This window comes from Pieris rapae, chromosome 15 (genome assembly GCF_905147795.1).
Source record: "Pieris rapae chromosome 15, ilPieRapa1.1, whole genome shotgun sequence".
In the NCBI taxonomy this organism is placed as follows: domain Eukaryota; kingdom Metazoa; phylum Arthropoda; class Insecta; order Lepidoptera; family Pieridae; genus Pieris; species Pieris rapae.
This window is the reverse complement of record NC_059523.1, coordinates 5,650,091-5,667,185: the sequence shown is the minus strand read 5'-3', so window position 1 is coordinate 5,667,185 and position 17,095 is coordinate 5,650,091. Positions and strand designations below refer to the sequence as shown.

General features: G+C 31.8%; 2 protein-coding genes across 14 annotated transcripts in view; one reads left to right on the top strand and one right to left on the bottom strand.

The window, feature by feature from the left end:
• Positions 1-150: 150 nt before the first annotated feature.
• On the bottom strand, positions 151-15,099 carry LOC110992245 (sodium/hydrogen exchanger 9B2). 13 transcript variants are annotated; one of them, XM_022257976.2, is made up of 14 exons: positions 12,699-12,865; positions 12,426-12,503; positions 7,381-7,437; positions 6,978-7,001; positions 6,428-6,455; positions 6,070-6,212; positions 5,351-5,582; positions 4,752-4,921; positions 3,761-3,975; positions 2,965-3,136; positions 2,023-2,177; positions 1,300-1,464; positions 627-810; positions 151-332 (listed from the first exon to the last, which is right to left on the bottom strand). In XM_022257976.2, the coding sequence occupies exons 3-14, from the start codon at positions 7,406-7,408 to the stop codon at positions 256-258; spliced, it is 1,593 nt and encodes a 530-aa protein (XP_022113668.2). In that variant the 5' UTR covers positions 7,409-7,437; positions 12,426-12,503; positions 12,699-12,865; the 3' UTR covers positions 151-255. The 13 variants fall into 13 exon arrangements, with proteins under 13 accessions (XP_022113668.2, XP_022113661.2, XP_022113667.2 ...); XM_022257969.2 differs by lacking the exons at positions 12,426-12,503; positions 12,699-12,865 and adding an exon at positions 15,054-15,094 and having other exon boundaries at positions 7,381-7,493; XM_022257975.2 differs by lacking the exons at positions 12,426-12,503; positions 12,699-12,865 and adding an exon at positions 15,054-15,069.
• Positions 9,595-17,095, top strand: part of LOC110992248 (phospholipase A1) — a 33,131-nt gene continuing 25,630 nt past the window's right edge. Inside the window, exons 1-5 of the mRNA XM_045631449.1 lie at positions 9,595-10,131; positions 14,076-14,193; positions 14,433-14,578; positions 15,049-15,142; positions 16,204-16,355. Of these exons, the coding sequence (XP_045487405.1) occupies positions 10,083-10,131; positions 14,076-14,193; positions 14,433-14,578; positions 15,049-15,142; positions 16,204-16,355 (559 nt within the window). The 5' untranslated portion in view covers positions 9,595-10,082. The remainder of the gene's footprint in view (positions 10,132-14,075; positions 14,194-14,432; positions 14,579-15,048; positions 15,143-16,203; positions 16,356-17,095) is intronic.

The following is a 17,095-nucleotide window of genomic DNA, read 5'->3' as shown; positions in this document are numbered from 1 at the left end:
TTCTATTGTTACAAAAAAATACCTATACCTAATCATGGGTATTATAGCAATCGTCGAGGGCCGAAATGCAACCTAGTTTAAGAACTGCTGTATATAAGATACACAATAATATGGGTCAAAGGATCGGGTCAAGTAAATATAACATTTCTCTGTATATGTACATATATATTTATTCAGTATACAGAGTGCAACACGCAAAACGACACGTTACGCTGGCCAATGACACGCATTCGATTTTTAAAACATTCGCATACGTCATAAATCCGTTGACATTCCATTTTCTTGAACAATTGTTTCAATACTTTCGACGGTTTCTATTGTTTTTGGTTGTGCTGAAAAAAAAATCAAATTTTTAAATAGATCACATAATCAATAGTGAATAGACGCTAGCTTAAAAAAAATTGCGCATGGTTTTTCTCTTTTGTTAAATTATTTCTGTGTAATATGTAACTGTCAAGTTGTGTTGTTTCTCATCGAATATTAAGCGACCATGGACACTCAATGGTAAAGAGGTTGCAAGTGCCATTTTATAAAATATTTGGAAATAAATGTTACAAACCAAAAGTTGTTCCTAGCCGGTGTGTAAAATTCTACCTGTATAAAGTCAATAAATAATAGGTACTTACCTTCTTTACTAAGTAACCTAGGTCCAGTTAATGCTATGAATATTGCACCAGCCGGTGCAGATATGACCACACTAAGTACGCTCAGAGCAAGTATTGCTTTCGCATATATTTCTTCATTAGCGTGTGTGTCGCCGGCCGATTTACCGCTCTTTACTAAGTCTAAGGCCGCTGGACCAAGAGCTGCCTGTATATACACAAAAAATGAATATTCACAAGGTTTTAAATTCACTTTTGTTATAATACAACATTTAAATATCAGTTAAATTGCGTTTTATGGAACGAAGGTTTATCTAATGCAATACTTAATCAGTATTCCTAAACAAAAGTAATTTGCATTGGAAAATTCAGGTTTGCCTTTGTGAACGTTTCTATACAAATTTAAAAGCTGTTTTAGTCTAGGTTTTTTCGACGAATTAAAACAACACAGATCATATCTTTTGTTTGACCAACATTCCTTCCTCTATGGTTTTAAGAGTCTCTTGTCTGTGGTTTATGGCTTAAAATATAGGTGATTTCAAAAATGGAATACGTATAGAAGCAATTCAATAATTTAAAGACATAAGTTATAGTTTACAAATTTGTGGATACACGACAAAATTTCTCGAACACGTCTGATGATGCACATACATACAAGTCAAACTGATGGACCCATGAAAGAATATTAAAAACTCACCTGAACAGTAGCTTTAGCCATCCATGTTAGTCCAATAAACAATTTTTCCTTTGAATTAAGTCCACAACCGAAGCTTATTAGGAAAGTTGCAATTACACGTAATGCCAGACAGGACAAAAGACAGATAGCGCCCATCGATATAACATCTGGGTCTAATGCACTTAGCTGAAAAAAAAATAGTTAAATTCAAACAATTTAAATGCATAAAAAAGTTAAAATTGTTAAAAATTATAGTTCCTTCGTATTTATTTATTAAATAAAGTTGAAACGCAAAATATATTGCTCAATCATCAAAACGGCTGGACCAATTCAAGTAGTTTTTTATTTATTTAATTTTTATGGGGAGTAATTGGAAAAAATAAAAATGTCTATGGGGTAGCATAGCAATACAACAAACTGATTATTTATTTCATCTCTTACATATTTTTCTTCATATAATTACATTTAACCCGCCCCTGGAGAATATTATCATTAGATGTAGTTTGTTTTTTTTTATGTAATAGGTGGGAAACGGGTAGGAGGCTCACCGGATGTTAAGTGATACCGCCGCCCATGGACACTTACATTGCCAGAAGGCTCGCAAGTGCGTTGTCCGCCTTTTAAGGTTTAGTCTGCTCTTTTATTGTAGGGCCCTAAGTCGAATTGGTTAGAAAATTCTTGTTATCAATTCAATTTAGAAATATGAAATATTATTAAATAAAAAAATTGACAAAACATTATTACCGTTACTTGAGCTCCGGTAAATGCAAATAGTATTGGTTCGAAGAAAATCCACAGAATTCTAAACAAATTGCTAACTGGGTTATTATTAACTGGCCAGCCTTGTTTCTCCCAAAAGTATGCGGCCATAAAACCCGATGAAACGATTGCTAGAGGACCTAAAAGAATACTAATTTATGACGTATTTTGTCCTTAATATCTCTGTTTTCTATCATGACTGATACAACATTCTTTAGCTAAGTAAGGATTATAGTTATATTATATATAAAAAACATCTTCAGTTTTTAAAAATTGACTTCAAAAAATGTATATAGTTACTAATATTAATAAATAAAGAACAGTATTTATTGCTAAATGTGACGATTGTATAGGCCCACTGATGACAGAACCTAAAGGCGGTGTGCGGTCATCTTTAGTAAAATAATTGTGTATTTTGCTTTCATTAAATAAATATTTTTCCTTCTTTCAGTTAAGAGCGGGCTATAAGCCGGCAAAATTAATTATTTCACTTGCGTCTTTTTCTCCGCCCGCTTTACTGACAAACGCAGTAATTTCGGCACAATGTAAATTAATTAATAAAGCCTTTTATAAATGTGACGAATACTTAAATGATCTTAATTCTTGGGATTGATTTGCTCCAGTTCAAACAATTTGTATTAAAAACTTGGCGATTGAAAAGAGTGGCGAAAAGTTTCTTGCCAGTTCTTCTAACCCGCTCTACGCCCTTGAATTACGAACTGGTTGTAAATGTAAATTTAATTTGTTTTTTTTTGACGTTCATAAGTGTACATGTTTACCTATATGAATAAAGATATTTTGAGTTTGAGTTTGAATGGTGCGACCATCTATGGTACAAACAAAGGGCATCTTTAATGTTTCTGTGTTATTATTATAATTAATTCTATAACCATAAAAGGAGAGGAATAAAAAGGCTTAAAAACCTACCAGCCCCACTCCATCCGATGAGACTTGAGATGAATAATGCGAATAAACCTCCCAAAAATAAAGCCAAGAACCGTAAAACAACCACATATTTGTCCCCTTTTTCTGGGATCACGGAGGTCACATAGCCCCATACACCGCCTAGGAGTATACCAGCGACTATTGATAAAGGCCCCTAAAATAAAAATAATTGTCCAACATTTCTTCGATAATTACATATAAACCTTATACAATAATTCATTCATAACAAAATAATCTAAAGAGCCCTAAAAAGCATAATAAAATATTTTATTTGCATTGATGGGTCTTTTACTAAGAGATCTATCTCTCTATCGTCCAACTATGATATTGTTCCCTTTGAAATTCCAAATTTAAGATCTAAATTTGCGCCTGGTAGTACGGGGTGACCTTTCTTCCCTCAACGAATAAGTATCGCAATACAGAGAGGATATGCTGCCAGCATTGAAGGTACACTGCCACCTAGACTAAACTTGTAAAATTGGTTTTTAATTATTATTACTAAGAAAATTAAATTTTTATTTCTTTTATTAACACTTAAATATATAGTACATATTTACATTATTGTTACTATGTAGTGTATAGAGTAATAATAATCAAAATCAAAAACTAGATTTTAAAGGGGTTGTATGTAACCTTAAGATTTTTAACAAAAATCACATAATAAACATAAACTATAATATGTCAACTGTCAACTGTCAGCTGTCAAAACTGCGAAAAGGCGAACTTCTATGTAAGCGTATATGTATTTATGGACGAGCAGGTTTAAATAAAATCTTACCTTAATAATATTGAATGTCATCGATCCAGAAGAGAACATGGCATTAAGTATGATAGCAAAAACAGCCACACTGACTGAATCATCAATGGAGGCAGCAGCTAATAGTAAAGTGGGTATGCCTTTCGCCACTCCATAACCAACTTCACGTAAACGAAATAGACATGGCACTACCACCGCTGGTGACACGGACGCAATCATTGAACCTAGGAGACATCCTGCAAAGATAATGACAATACTAGAAGTACGATTTGACTCATTGCTGGGACATTTAATAAAAAAAATGGAATTCACCGATTTAACAAATTCTCATTTCTCTTTTTATCATACCATAAATACGATTTGATAGTAAGAGACGAAAGTGTACTTTAGTCAAAAGTGAAATAAGTGATTCAACCACGGCGACTTTTCTGTTGTAGTATACGTAGGATGTTTTTGGAAAAAAAATAGTGGAACTACAACCTATTTAGGCTTGGGACTTAGTGATCTAATAGGCAAGTGGGTGATCAACCTCCTGTGCCTAAGACACGCTGTCAACTTTTTTGCATACAAGCCGCTTGGCGATGTTTTTGTTCACCGTTCGAGCGAATGTTAAATGCGCACTTAAAAAAGGAAATATGATGCTCAGAGGATATTGAACTTAGGACATCAGGGATGAGTCGTACGCTGATTAGGCCAACGCTGCTGACTGTTTGAAAGAGGTTCTACTTAGATTCTATCAAAAACATTGACCCTTTTTCGCACTCGACTACTGCTTTGTTTAGGGATAAAGTAAAGCAACTGTTAATGTCTTAACTCTATTATTATGTGTGTTGTTGTCATGTTTTATTTTGTTTGTATCATATGGTTGTATAAGTGTAACCTATTGTGGATGCATCTAGTGTGTTTGTTTTGTGTTTTATTTTTGACTTTGTTTTTATTATAAGGATGTTTCTGTTTGGTTTCCGAATAAATAAATAAATAAATACTTAATTTTCACTTGAAAAATGCTTACCCCATATCCAAGGTAAACTTAGTAGATAATGCGACATGACAGCTATCGCAACACATTCGACGAGCCACGGCAGAAGGCCTAATTGAAGTACTGCTATATAATGCTTTTTTAAAACATCCGCATTGAGACCCAACCCAGCTCTCATTAATATTATCACTAGGGCTATTTTCCTGAAATGATAAATATTATATAAAATAATTCAACTCAGATATAGCTGGAAATACACCGTGGAGAAGGACCTACGCGAGCGCCAAATGCCCGATTGGCAAGCGGTAATAGGCAAAGTGGCGTTTCTCTAGTTTTGGATGCCAAAGTGCGCTTTGGATCACTGCGTCAGTGTAGAAAGTAATATTTGTATGTATGTATTATTAAGGATTGTACTGCAAAGGGTCTCTCTTCTCATTATCTCGAGTTTATCTCGAGTCATAATCTCCGCTCCGCTCTGCAAGTTTCAGTGACGTTCTGGAATACGGACCCAAGAGTGTCGTGGTCGCAAGGAAATCGAGGAAGTTATTATGTTTAATTTAAAATAAAAAAATATATTTCTTTTATAAACAAAAAAATATTTTTTTTTTAAATTATAATTTTATAATACATACCTAAGATCCTGATTAAGTTGTCGATAAGTATCGGTCATGTGAACCAAATGTAAATTTTGGAATAATATTCCGGTAAGTAGCATGCCTATAAGTGCTGGTAACGTTGTTATTTTCAACCAGATCCATCCAACTAAGTACGATGCAATGACCAATAATGTCATACTAAGCAATTCACCGTTAATGCTCACGGGTTCTCCTATTTCGGCAAACAGAATTCCCCATATGAACAGGACTGAAATCAAAAATAAGTTTTACCCATTTTCATTCGTTCATTCATAAACTAGATCGTTTGTCGTAGACCGAAAAGGTTATTAAATTATAAATAAAAAGACGAAACAATAACGCATTTTGCTTGATGGTTATTGTTTTATGATTTGTGAAACGGAACGTTTAGCTTGTTATGGATTAGAGAGGCAATAGACCAATATAATCAATCGCATCTTATTATTATTTGTTTTCCGTTTTAAATACAAACACTCCGGAGGATTCTGTTTTCGATTTTTAATATTATAACAAAATAAACAGCATCGGATACTCATTTGTTTTGAATTGAATTGAATTTTAAAAATTTAGCTTTTTAATTAGAGTCCTTTCCTGTGAAAATAAAAAAACAGTTTTGTCACTCTCGTCTTATGTATCCTTAAAACTAAAAGGCTTTGTGTTATTAAGATTAAGTCGGAGATTTCGAGTATTTTAAATGTCAATATAATAATACTTACAGAAAACTATAATGCATATCTGCTGTGCTGTTTGCCGAAATGTTGAGAATATCGGAAACGGAAATACCTTTCCCCACCACAATGGCTCCGAAGATGGCGTCGTTTCCGGTTGGTGACATCGCAAACAGAACTTGTGCCACCATCTGAAAAAGATAGAAGTTAGTTAATTTTAATTTCTTAAGAAATTAATTAAAGCAAAGGTGGTTAAGGCCCTGATGGTTTCGGTATTTCGTAGTTAAATAAATGAAGGCAATTTAGAAAAATTATCTTTATCTAGGAAAGCATATTATTTTTATCGTAACTACGAAAATTTATTAAATAATTTTAATATTTTGTTAATCTTTAGATTTTGACTTACTTTATATCTGGAGTTTTATCTTTGTCATCTGTAAACATTTAAGAAGTGATTTAATACAAGAAATTATGCATATTGCATGCAATATAAAAACCATGCCTTATATTACTAACATGCATCAGATTAGATCAAAGAAGATTAGTCAATGTATATAAAAGTCCCACTCGGGTGATACCTTTAATGCTAAGCGTATACCTAAAAAATAAAAGAGGAATTTAAATAGTATTGGTAAAGGCAGAAAAAGTAATGGCTAAGGGTGTAAAGAAATAGAATAGTGTAAACAATAAATTCGAAAAATAATCAATCGTGCAAGCATGCAACATAAATAATTCGTGAAAATAAAAAAATAAATCTTATTATTAAATTATTAGTATTGATAAAGGCTGAACGTGCAAAAACAAACCACACTTTCTCTGTTTAGTGCATTAAAAAAATCCGTGCGTAATACCAAAAATCTGTCAATAAAAAGAGAAATTACAATTGCTAAAGGCTTTGAGTGCAAAGAAACCACGCATGCGCAATCTAGCGTAGAAAAATATCATTTTCAACCTACCAACAAACGTATAGACTCGTACACCTAAAGCCAAAATTAAAATATCAAAAACCTTGCCAAATTGTATTCCAATGTAATAATAATACCTAAGTAAAAAAATTCAAATGCATGTGTTAGAAATATTTGTAAGGGGCTTAGTTTGTACAATAATAATTGTTTAGACCTACCGATACCACTCATAGTTAAACAATTTCTGTATAGTTTAATTATAATAAAACGCTCAACTGATATTTCCTATACTATAGATTATACATAATAATGTAATATTTTTTGAATAAGAATATTTAGATTTCAAAACGTACAAAGTCTTTAACTTAATAAAAAGTTTAAAGAAAACACTTTTTTACCGGATTGAAGCTATGTATTATTGAAAACTTATAATTATTTAATAAAAAGTACGTACAAGTTCCTTCCTCAGTCTTTTGTGCCATAATATCTAAGTCTTCTTAACTTCGTCAGTCTGTAATTAAAGATTGCGTTTCTATCACCATGCAAGCAATAAAGGATAAAATATACCTGGGGAAATAAAGCATATAATTAACTCTTGTGTCTTTTAAAATTTGGCGCCAAACTGTCTGCTTTGGACATAAGATATATGCTTTCATCGAATTAGTTCCACAGTCCACTCGCTAAATCGTAACATATCATTTGTATGTTTATGTAAGATATTGTACATATTTGAATTACTTATGTACATTGATTAAATAATGTTTACATTTTATCCTCGACCTTCGCCAGTAATGTTGCTATGGCAACGTGTTCTATATTTTCTTTATAGAAATCTTTGCGTGAACAAACAAGGAGTGTTACTTACTTACATACAATAAATACTCATAAAATATACAGATATTAGCCCGAAAGAAGCTGAAACAGAGCTGTTTAATGTAAAAATCTTTAAATCTTGTTACATTCATACTCTTTTTATTTATATCAATCAAATGAGGTTGTATAGGAAAAAGAAGAATAGAAATCAGATTTGACGTTTTGTTTTAAGGAAAATTATTATCTTGTTTTTTTTTTCTTTCAAATAAAATGTTTTTGGGTTAAAAAGTGTTGTTAAACAAGAGCGCTCATCAAAGAAAAGGCTGTCAGTTTCCCTTCTAATAAGAATAAAACATAATTATGTGATCTGATCGATGTATACTATTAAGCGAAAAATATTTTTTAACTAATCATAAATGATGGTTGTCCTTCATTCTCGGCTTGTTTTTGTTTGTCTCAAAAAACTACATGTTTCAGGCAAAGACGACTTACTTCTCTACCCCAATAAAATTTCATACATATTTTAATCATACGGAATAACTTCAGTAATTATATATATGCTAACTTGAACTATGCACAATGAAATATAGAAAAAAACTGCATAATTGTGCAAACTTTCACTTGATTTAAAATAAATATATACAAAATATTCAACTAAAAAAAGAAGTGTAATTATAAATTTGATAAATATGTGTGTTATTGTTTCAGCATTGTTATTCAAACAAAAACAAGGTCTTTAATTAAAAGTTAGTGCATTAATTTGATTATGCTAAATAGGTTAAAGACACAAAAGCAAGATAAATAATACCTATATTATGAGCTGCATGCCGCCTTTTGGACCGTTTTGTTATTTTGTATCATTAGTCTTGTCATGGCTCAGAATGTGTATCTTTAATCACTTAATAAAAAAAATACGGTAATATTTTTTGGCGGTATTCGATTCACTTATAAAGTTAAAATATAATATATATATATATATTTGTAAAATGAATACGTTACTATATCTACCATAAATAATATTTCTTTTTATGGTTAGTTTATATCGATACAGTTGATATATACTTATTGCAATTAATAATAAGAATAGAAATAACAATTCTATTGTAAGCCTCAAGATGGACCTCAACAGCTGGTTAGCGCTCTCGCGCTAACCAATCACAGAAACCGCCATGATTTACGCAATAAATACGAATATGTTATAAATCAGGTAAAAAAAATAGATGATTTATATTATTAATATCTTAAATTATGAGTATCTACTCTGTATGTTTAATTTAGTTTAGTAAATAACAGTTATTATTGACAAATTAATTGGTTGATTTTTCTCGAGTAGTGTGTTGGTTAAGGGCGGAACAGCCAAGCGCGGGGCTAGGTTCGGGTGGGAATTCCATTTTAGTGAATGACATTTGACAACAATTGTTAAGTCTAAATTAGTGTGCAAATATAGAATATTTACCAAATCTACTGTTCCTTTTTTTAAACGATATCCTGCATTACTGGCTGGTAGAGGACTTACAGTACTGATAGTAGTTTTATAATAATAAGCAAGGCGATAGCCCGCCAAAACACAAGCGTTCTCAACGAGATCGCGTTGACACTGTTTTGCTTTTATTATCAAAGTGAGCTATATCATTTACAAATCACAAGGCCAATACGCAAGTCAAAAGTCAACAAGATCGGAAGTAATATGTACTCGCTAATTTACTTGCCCAGTTCTAACTAATATATGAAAGATACACATTAAATTGTTATCACGTGAGTCACATCTTATGTCATACTTGTTTATATATTAATGAAACCACAGAAAAATAAATAATCACGAACAATCTAATGTGATAAAGTAATCGACCTCCTTAGTACAGGTGTCTCAAAAGAAAGTTTACATTTATTTAGCTTACGTTGTATGAAAATGTTAGACTACTTATTGGTGCCTGAACTTCAAAACTTTACTGTCTTTAACCAAATAACATGGTTTCAGCGAGATGGAGCAACGCCACACACTTCCAATATTCTGTCACGAGTTCGTGAAATTTTCTCAGGCAAATAGATCTCTAGAAGAGGTGACATAAATGGGCTGACTTCTCTTCCACTGAGTCCACCTGCCCAGCCGTCATATGTGATTTTATTGTTCGAATAAATGAGTGCCGCGAACGCTCAATAAAAAAAGACCAAAAATTTGGCTGTTATAAGGCTCCTTTCGGTCTAGTAAGTGGGATAAGTGCACCTTTCTCGATGCAAGCACAACTTTTAGTCGGTTAGAAACCTGCGACAGGTATCATGTCGCTTAGTTGATAGTGAAAAGAAAAGTGAATAGTTACCGGTGTAGTGCAATACTTAGGAATTATGTTAGTGAAATGTGGTTTTGTAATAGTCATAGTTTTGATAACAATAGGTAAGGATTTTAATAGAAAATTACATTAAAATAGTTGTTAAGATCTGTCTATAAGGGATCTAAATTCAATGTTGTAGGACACTTGGACATTGAATCAAAGATAGATTTTTCGTTATTTACATTGGCTGAAATGCGTTTAATGTTGGATATATTCATCAAAACTATGCAAAAAATAATATAATTTTAAAGTTTTTAATTGTGAAAAGGGATGTATTTAGAAGCATTAAATATTAATTCAAAACAATAATTTTTACGTAAGATATAGGTTTAAGGATTTTTGTACAATAAATTTTAATTGTAATTGATTTTTTTTTTGACACGTATATGTGATTTTCCTGAATGAAACAATAAATGAACTAATACGCGCTTCCATAGTTGATAAAAGGTACGATTAATGTGTGAAAGCCTGTGAAAGTGGTTTTGTGACTATCCGATTCTCCCGGCCTATAATACTATGCATTTCAGACTTTTTATACGAGGACTAAAGTCTATACATAGACTAAAATACAAAACTTTCCATAGACGTTCTAAATCGTTTTTACTTTTTAAGTATTCAAAGTCTATCGCAACGGTCAAATTCTATGCGTCCTTGTACATAATATTACCATTAAAAGTAATGGTTAAGAAAGCTTAACACAATTTATTTATTCTGCCTTTATTGAATTTAAATTTGGGTACTTATCTCAAGGATTACTTGCCTATTGTATATATACAAAAGGCAACTAAACCTTTAGAATTTAAGTGATGTTTTTGCGTCAAATAAAGTGTTTACTTATTTATTATTTAATGCAGTTTTATAAGATTAAAAAACGTTCACATTTTCCAATTTTACACCAATAAAAGGTATAACTACCCACATAAAACTGTTTTGCGTTTTAAAACCGATGGCTAAATCTGTATTTTTTTAGTGTTTAAAATAAATTTTCAAATTCCAAGACTTAGACCAGATAAAGGGAGAGCACAAGAGCACAATACCAAAAACATGCTAAACCCAAACTTGACAAAATTAAAACAGCCTGCTTAGTTTAGTTGATACAAGTAACCGAGTAGTTAGTAAGTAGTGAAGTAGTTTATTTTGAAAAACTGATAATAAAGCAACATTTAATTTTAATCAAGAGGGTAACGCTAAGGTATTCCGATTTCATTTGTATGGGCTGTTAATCTCAATAATAAGGCATAACACTCCGAAACATGTATTACAAACATTAAGTATTTATAGTTGTATGTTGTTTTGAAGGTATATTTGAAAGTTTTAAAATCTTCAATTACCATTATTTTCATGGCCATACAGGCAGATATTTGTTTTCTAAATTCAAATATAAAAAAAAACAAATCATGCAACCGTTGATACGGAAAATTGTCGGAAGTCCAAATAATGATGATCTATAGTGGCTTCAGTTTTTAAAGCAAGAGAAAGTGTTTTATCTCTTTGTATTGTTATTATACACATTACGGCATGATACCATTGTTACAGTAGTCACATTGTAAGAGATATGTAGTATAAAGTAATTCAATTACAAATAGAAATTGAGAAAATAGTTTAATTAATGTTGATATAAGAAATTGCACCAAACACATAGTGAAGGAACATAGTTAAATACATATTATATTAAAGGCATAAAGAAAAAGAGAATCTTAAACAATACGGTCTGTTTAATTGATTCTGATAAGATTACACATGAAAGGTGTAAATTGGAAAGTATTGTATTTATGTTGAAACTGAAATCAATATATGTAAATAATAAAACATAATATATTATATAAATATAATTTTTGATATTACTCAATTGAGAATAGCCTCTTAATACAGCATTCCTTTGTTGTTTCACATTCATATGTCTTCCATTCCATATTATAAGGTTTCATGTGTACCACACAAAAAAGAACGCTCTCTTTATTAAAATATCAAAAATCAATATGAAGCTTATATTGTTGCATTATTTAAACATAGTAGTAAGTATTTTCTTTATGAGCCTTTAAATGTTATCAAATGAAATTAATAATAACTAAACTTATTCTTTGTATAAGAACTATCAAACCTATCTAACCATATAACCTATCAAACCTATATAACCATATCTAACCTATATAAACTATCAAAAAGCCTAAACTATAGTAAAACAAAATCCTCAAATTAGTCACTTTTAATAGTCTTTATCATGAAGTGCGAAGAGTAAAGTAAATGTGTACATAATAATGCTGTTAGTTACATCAAACAAATTGTAAATTTTGTAATTATTAGAATTATGTATCCTAGATTTCAATCTGGGACAGATATTTTTTTTGGTTCTCACCATTTTGATGATTAATGCTTGGGAAATATGTTGTCTTCAACAGGCAAAATTATGTAAGTTGTTGGCATCATCATAATTCTTTAATGTTATATTTTAAATTAATATGTTAAATATAGATAAAGTGCATCCACACAAGCTTTTTATTTAATATCTTACGTAGACATAACTAGATTTAAAACCTCTTTAACATTTTATTTAAAGCCAGTTAAAAAATAGAAATACATTAATTTAAACTAAGAATTGTTATTTTAAAAATCAAGCCATAAATCGTACTTTAAGAATTGTTACTTTGAAATCTTAGCCACTAGTCAAATTAAACTTTCTAGGAATAATTGCACATAAATATTTAACACACACTTTCACTTTTTTTGCGACGATGTAAACTTTATTTTTGTTTACTTCTCAAACTTTGAATTTGGAGCACAAACAAAACAAAGGTGGAAAAAGCCACTTCGACTACCAACTACAGATTAAAAATTATATAAATTTATAAACAATAAAACCTTTTTATGACCTGTGGAGCTCAGTTTTTACTTCGTAGTTCGTATGCGATTATCTGGTAATATGTGATGTTTGATTTTTGGCGCCACCGAGCATTGTTAACTCTCAATCATGTTTTATCACACCAGTCTACGTTACAGCAATTTTATTCGGTTTAATAAAACATAATAATTGATATATTGTACTGAAGTATAAAGAATACGAAAAAAATAATGTAAAACTGGGGTTGGAATTTGAAATGATATACACGAATTTGATGATACTGATTATATAGATGTCTCGGGGATCCTTGATTGGAACACCTAAAGTATTTAAATTTTTTGTAATATATTGAAATTTATTATTATTGGTTATTAGAGATGTGACATTCTGCATAAAAAAATCGGTGTTTTAATTTATCGATTGTTTTTTAGTCTGAAAAATAGATGAACACAAATAATAATTGTTTCTTTCGTTTTTTAATCGTTTATCTATTATTTCCTCATTTTTAATTTTAAAGTTATAGAACATTGGAATAACCATAATTTCGTGATGATACATTTTTGGTAAAATCCCTATTAACCGCAAACCGCATAATCTATCTGAGATTGTGGATTAATTATTGGGTCAGTGGTTATTGTCAGACAGTGATAGTCGGTCGATATCCTATCTGCATCCCAATAACCAAACCCTACGAAGACAATCCATTTTTACGATAACACTATGATGATACATAATCAATATAAGGTAACTAAAACCGTACAAATAATATTAAACTAGTGTTTATGTTTAAAACATTTAAATTATTTTTTTTTTATTATTTTAAAAACTGGTGTTAGTTAAAATCGATATTTGCCCAGTTGAACTGTCATTTTCATACAAAGGTCTATCCACATACACCAATCAGACCTACCATGGATAGCTTGTATCGACAGATGGCTATTACAATCGGTCGATTGGTTATTGGCACACTTTTATCATTATTTGTATTAATATGTATATCTTAGATGGACTAAATTGGATTGAGGTAGTTTATTGGGTTAAGGCGTAGGTCGTTACCTAAAACTGTTTGGACCAAAGATCACTTTTCATTGCATAATGTGTGTCAGTTTTATAATATAATTAAAATTTAGCGTATGTAAGCTATATAATATAAATGATTATTTACAGGGCCAGTTAATGTGAATGGAACCTTAATGTCAATGCTAGACTTTCGGTATTTGAGATGTGTTATGAAACGGGAGTGGAAATGCCCTGATAGTGAGATCAACTTCTTTTTATACACTCCGTAAGTAAAACCATAAGCTATTACTGAATATTAGAAATACCCATCTTAATTGTTATAGATCATTTTATTACGTATTAAAATTATTGTACTGTACTTTATACAAATCTGTGTACCTAATGACAGATTTACGGAATCGACTTCATAACCGAAATTGTAACTCCAAATTCAAACTGTGCAGATATTCGATTGTAAAGATTTGTCGTAGAGTAAAAACTCTATGGTCAAGTTTGCTTTTGCAGGGAAAGGCCATACCAGCAAAGGGTTGATGTGAGAAGGATACAATTGCTATCTAAGATTGGCTGGAAGTTAACTAGGAAGAATGTATTTATTATACATGGCTTTAATGGTACACACTCAAAGACACCTATGTCTTTTATACGGGATGGTAAGTTTTTCGCCAGTCAAGATGTGATTTAAGTGCGCACTATAGGAAATGTAATCTCGAAATCCTAGATATTAAATAGTGATTTTGGAATAACTTCCTAAGAAGCTATGAGTATTTCGGTATACAGGGCGTCCCAAAGTTATTCGGACATGTACGGAAAGTACCTTAATTATCGTAAATAGGGTATTTTAGTAAAAGAAGACTATCTTATTTTTAAAAATTACTATTAGCATTCAAAGATTTTCTAAATTAGCTCCGGCTCATAATAGCGGACTTTACTTCAATAAATATTAATTTATAATCATTAAAATTACGATATATCCTTATTATTATTCTAATTATACTGATTTCTTGCAAATAACAGTTAAATATAAATAAAACTTTATTTTACAAAAAATGTTACAAGTAGGTAATCGTCAAAATAATAATCTTTGAGGTCTGAAGTATATGAATATTAATAATAATTTCAGCTTACCTGTGGCGTAAGGATTACAATGTCTTCATGGTAGACTGGTCGGATCTGTCAAGATTTCCCTGTTACTTATCTGCTCTCGCAAACATGAGGTGAGATAAGATTGTTGAACAAAATCATATACCTTAGTTTTCCCATTATCATACTAATATAGATAAATATGGTTAGAAAAAATGTTGTATTAGAACGCTGTATATAAGTGCATTTCATTTCACATAATAGCCAAAATTAGATAGGGTAAAAAACCGCCTTCACCGGGTAAGGCGAGGAACTTTATTTCGTACTTCGGTCACTCCAGTGACCTTGCGTCATGCCCTTCAGGCGTTTGGCCACCCCGCGACGGCCCAAGCCGAGGTTCGAGTCTCACAGGAGACGCCCTTGCACTAGTCGTGGCAAACACGCCCATTCAGGCCGAGCTGAGCTGACGACGACGGGACTTCCCTCCAAAAAGAAATATAATCATTAAGTATTGGTGTGGCGGAGCCAGTGATGCCACTCCTACGGAATCTTCCCCCTTGCACCAACTTCAAAGACCCCATATTGATTAAAAACCCGTTAAGTTTTTGTCGTACACTCGGTGAGAGGTAATTTTCAATACGTATGAAAAATACCTTCATATAACATTTCAATCTAGAAATTGTTTTTTTTCAATATTTCGGTTATAGTGACTGTGTCACTGAGTTTATATTTGATTAAGTTTGTTGATTGGGTTCTAGGTTCGTTAGTTCTAGTTCTTAATATAAATTGTATAGTCGTGAATTTTTTGAGAAAAAAATTGTATAAAGTACATACCCCCTAAAACCCCAGCCCCTATTTGCTATTGTAAATTTCTTTTAAAATCACTCCTTCGTATGCGACAAGATACACAAAATTGTTCCTAATTCGCCAATGTGTCTGTTTTATCGAAGTATGACATTCATTATCAGGATATTGATCTTTTCCATCTCAAAAAGAAAGATTAAATTTCAGTTTACTTTACTATATTTAAATGTTTCTGTTTCCATTAATGCACTTGCTTGTTTTCTGTTTTATATACATATATTGCTTATCTATATAATCTGTTTTGGCTTTCTGTATTGTCTCTGTTAGATTACTTATAATTAAATAAATATACCATGTATAAAAACTTTAAGTTTATGTTATAAATTATTAGGCTAGCAGCACAATGTTCAGCGCAACTATACTCGTACCTAACACAAAGTGGTGTGATGGCGAAAATGATAACTTGCGTGGGACATTCACTTGGCGCTCACGTGTGTGGCATGATGTCTGGACATCTCACCGAGAAACAGAACAAGATTATCGGTAAGTGCTTCGAAATGTATTATTAAAAAGACTGTCACGGTTTGGCCTTGTAGGAACTACAAGTAGTCGTATAAAGTTCTCTTCCAGTCTCTGAATAGCAAATTCTGGTCGGTCAGTCGAGTACATACTTCGAAGGCGTGCGCAAATGCATTTCCATCTTGTATATAAAGTGTTCAAAAATAATTGTTAGTAAAAAAAACAAAACGTGTGGCACTCGGGGACTGCCGCGAAAAAGCTATTGCATTTTTTTATCAATCTATGCAATTATAATTGTTTATTTATTTATGCACTATTTTTTTTTCTTTGACATTAATTGAATATACCAGACTCAGACTAACAAGCCTATATAGTCTGTCTCGTGTCTAACGCGTACCGGCCGCGCTTACGTTACGTTAACCTTACCGATCTCGTCAGAGAGATGTGACACGCAGTATGCGCACCTTTATTACGTCATAGTGTGTTAGGTTATTTTCATTACGGAATTTCTTGATTCGGTCGCCGCGCTCAATGCCTGCGATAAAATCTATGCAATAGCTTAAAATGTTTCTACTTAATAATTACAGTATCATGCTTAATTAGGCGGGTCCACATAGAGAGAGCAAACCTTTCGCGAGGCTTCCGCCCGTGCCTTCAGAGTACGCTCGGCAAACGAGGCTGCTCGCTCTGCGTGGACCCGCCTAATGACTATCGTATGGGTGCCAAATGTTTTTAATAAGGCGCTAATGTGGAAGAGAATCGAG

Coding starts and splice junctions, on each gene's coding strand:
- LOC110992245 (XM_022257969.2), bottom strand. CDS start 7,408: ATGGCACAAAAGACTGAGGAAGGAACTT. Junction 6,213..6,427: donor GATAAAACTCCAGATATAAA/GTAAGTCAAAAT, acceptor TATCTTTTTCAG/ATGGTGGCACAAGTTCTGTT. Junction 4,922..5,350: donor CAACTTAATCAGGATCTTAG/GTATGTATTATA, acceptor TTATCATTTCAG/GAAAATAGCCCTAGTGATAA.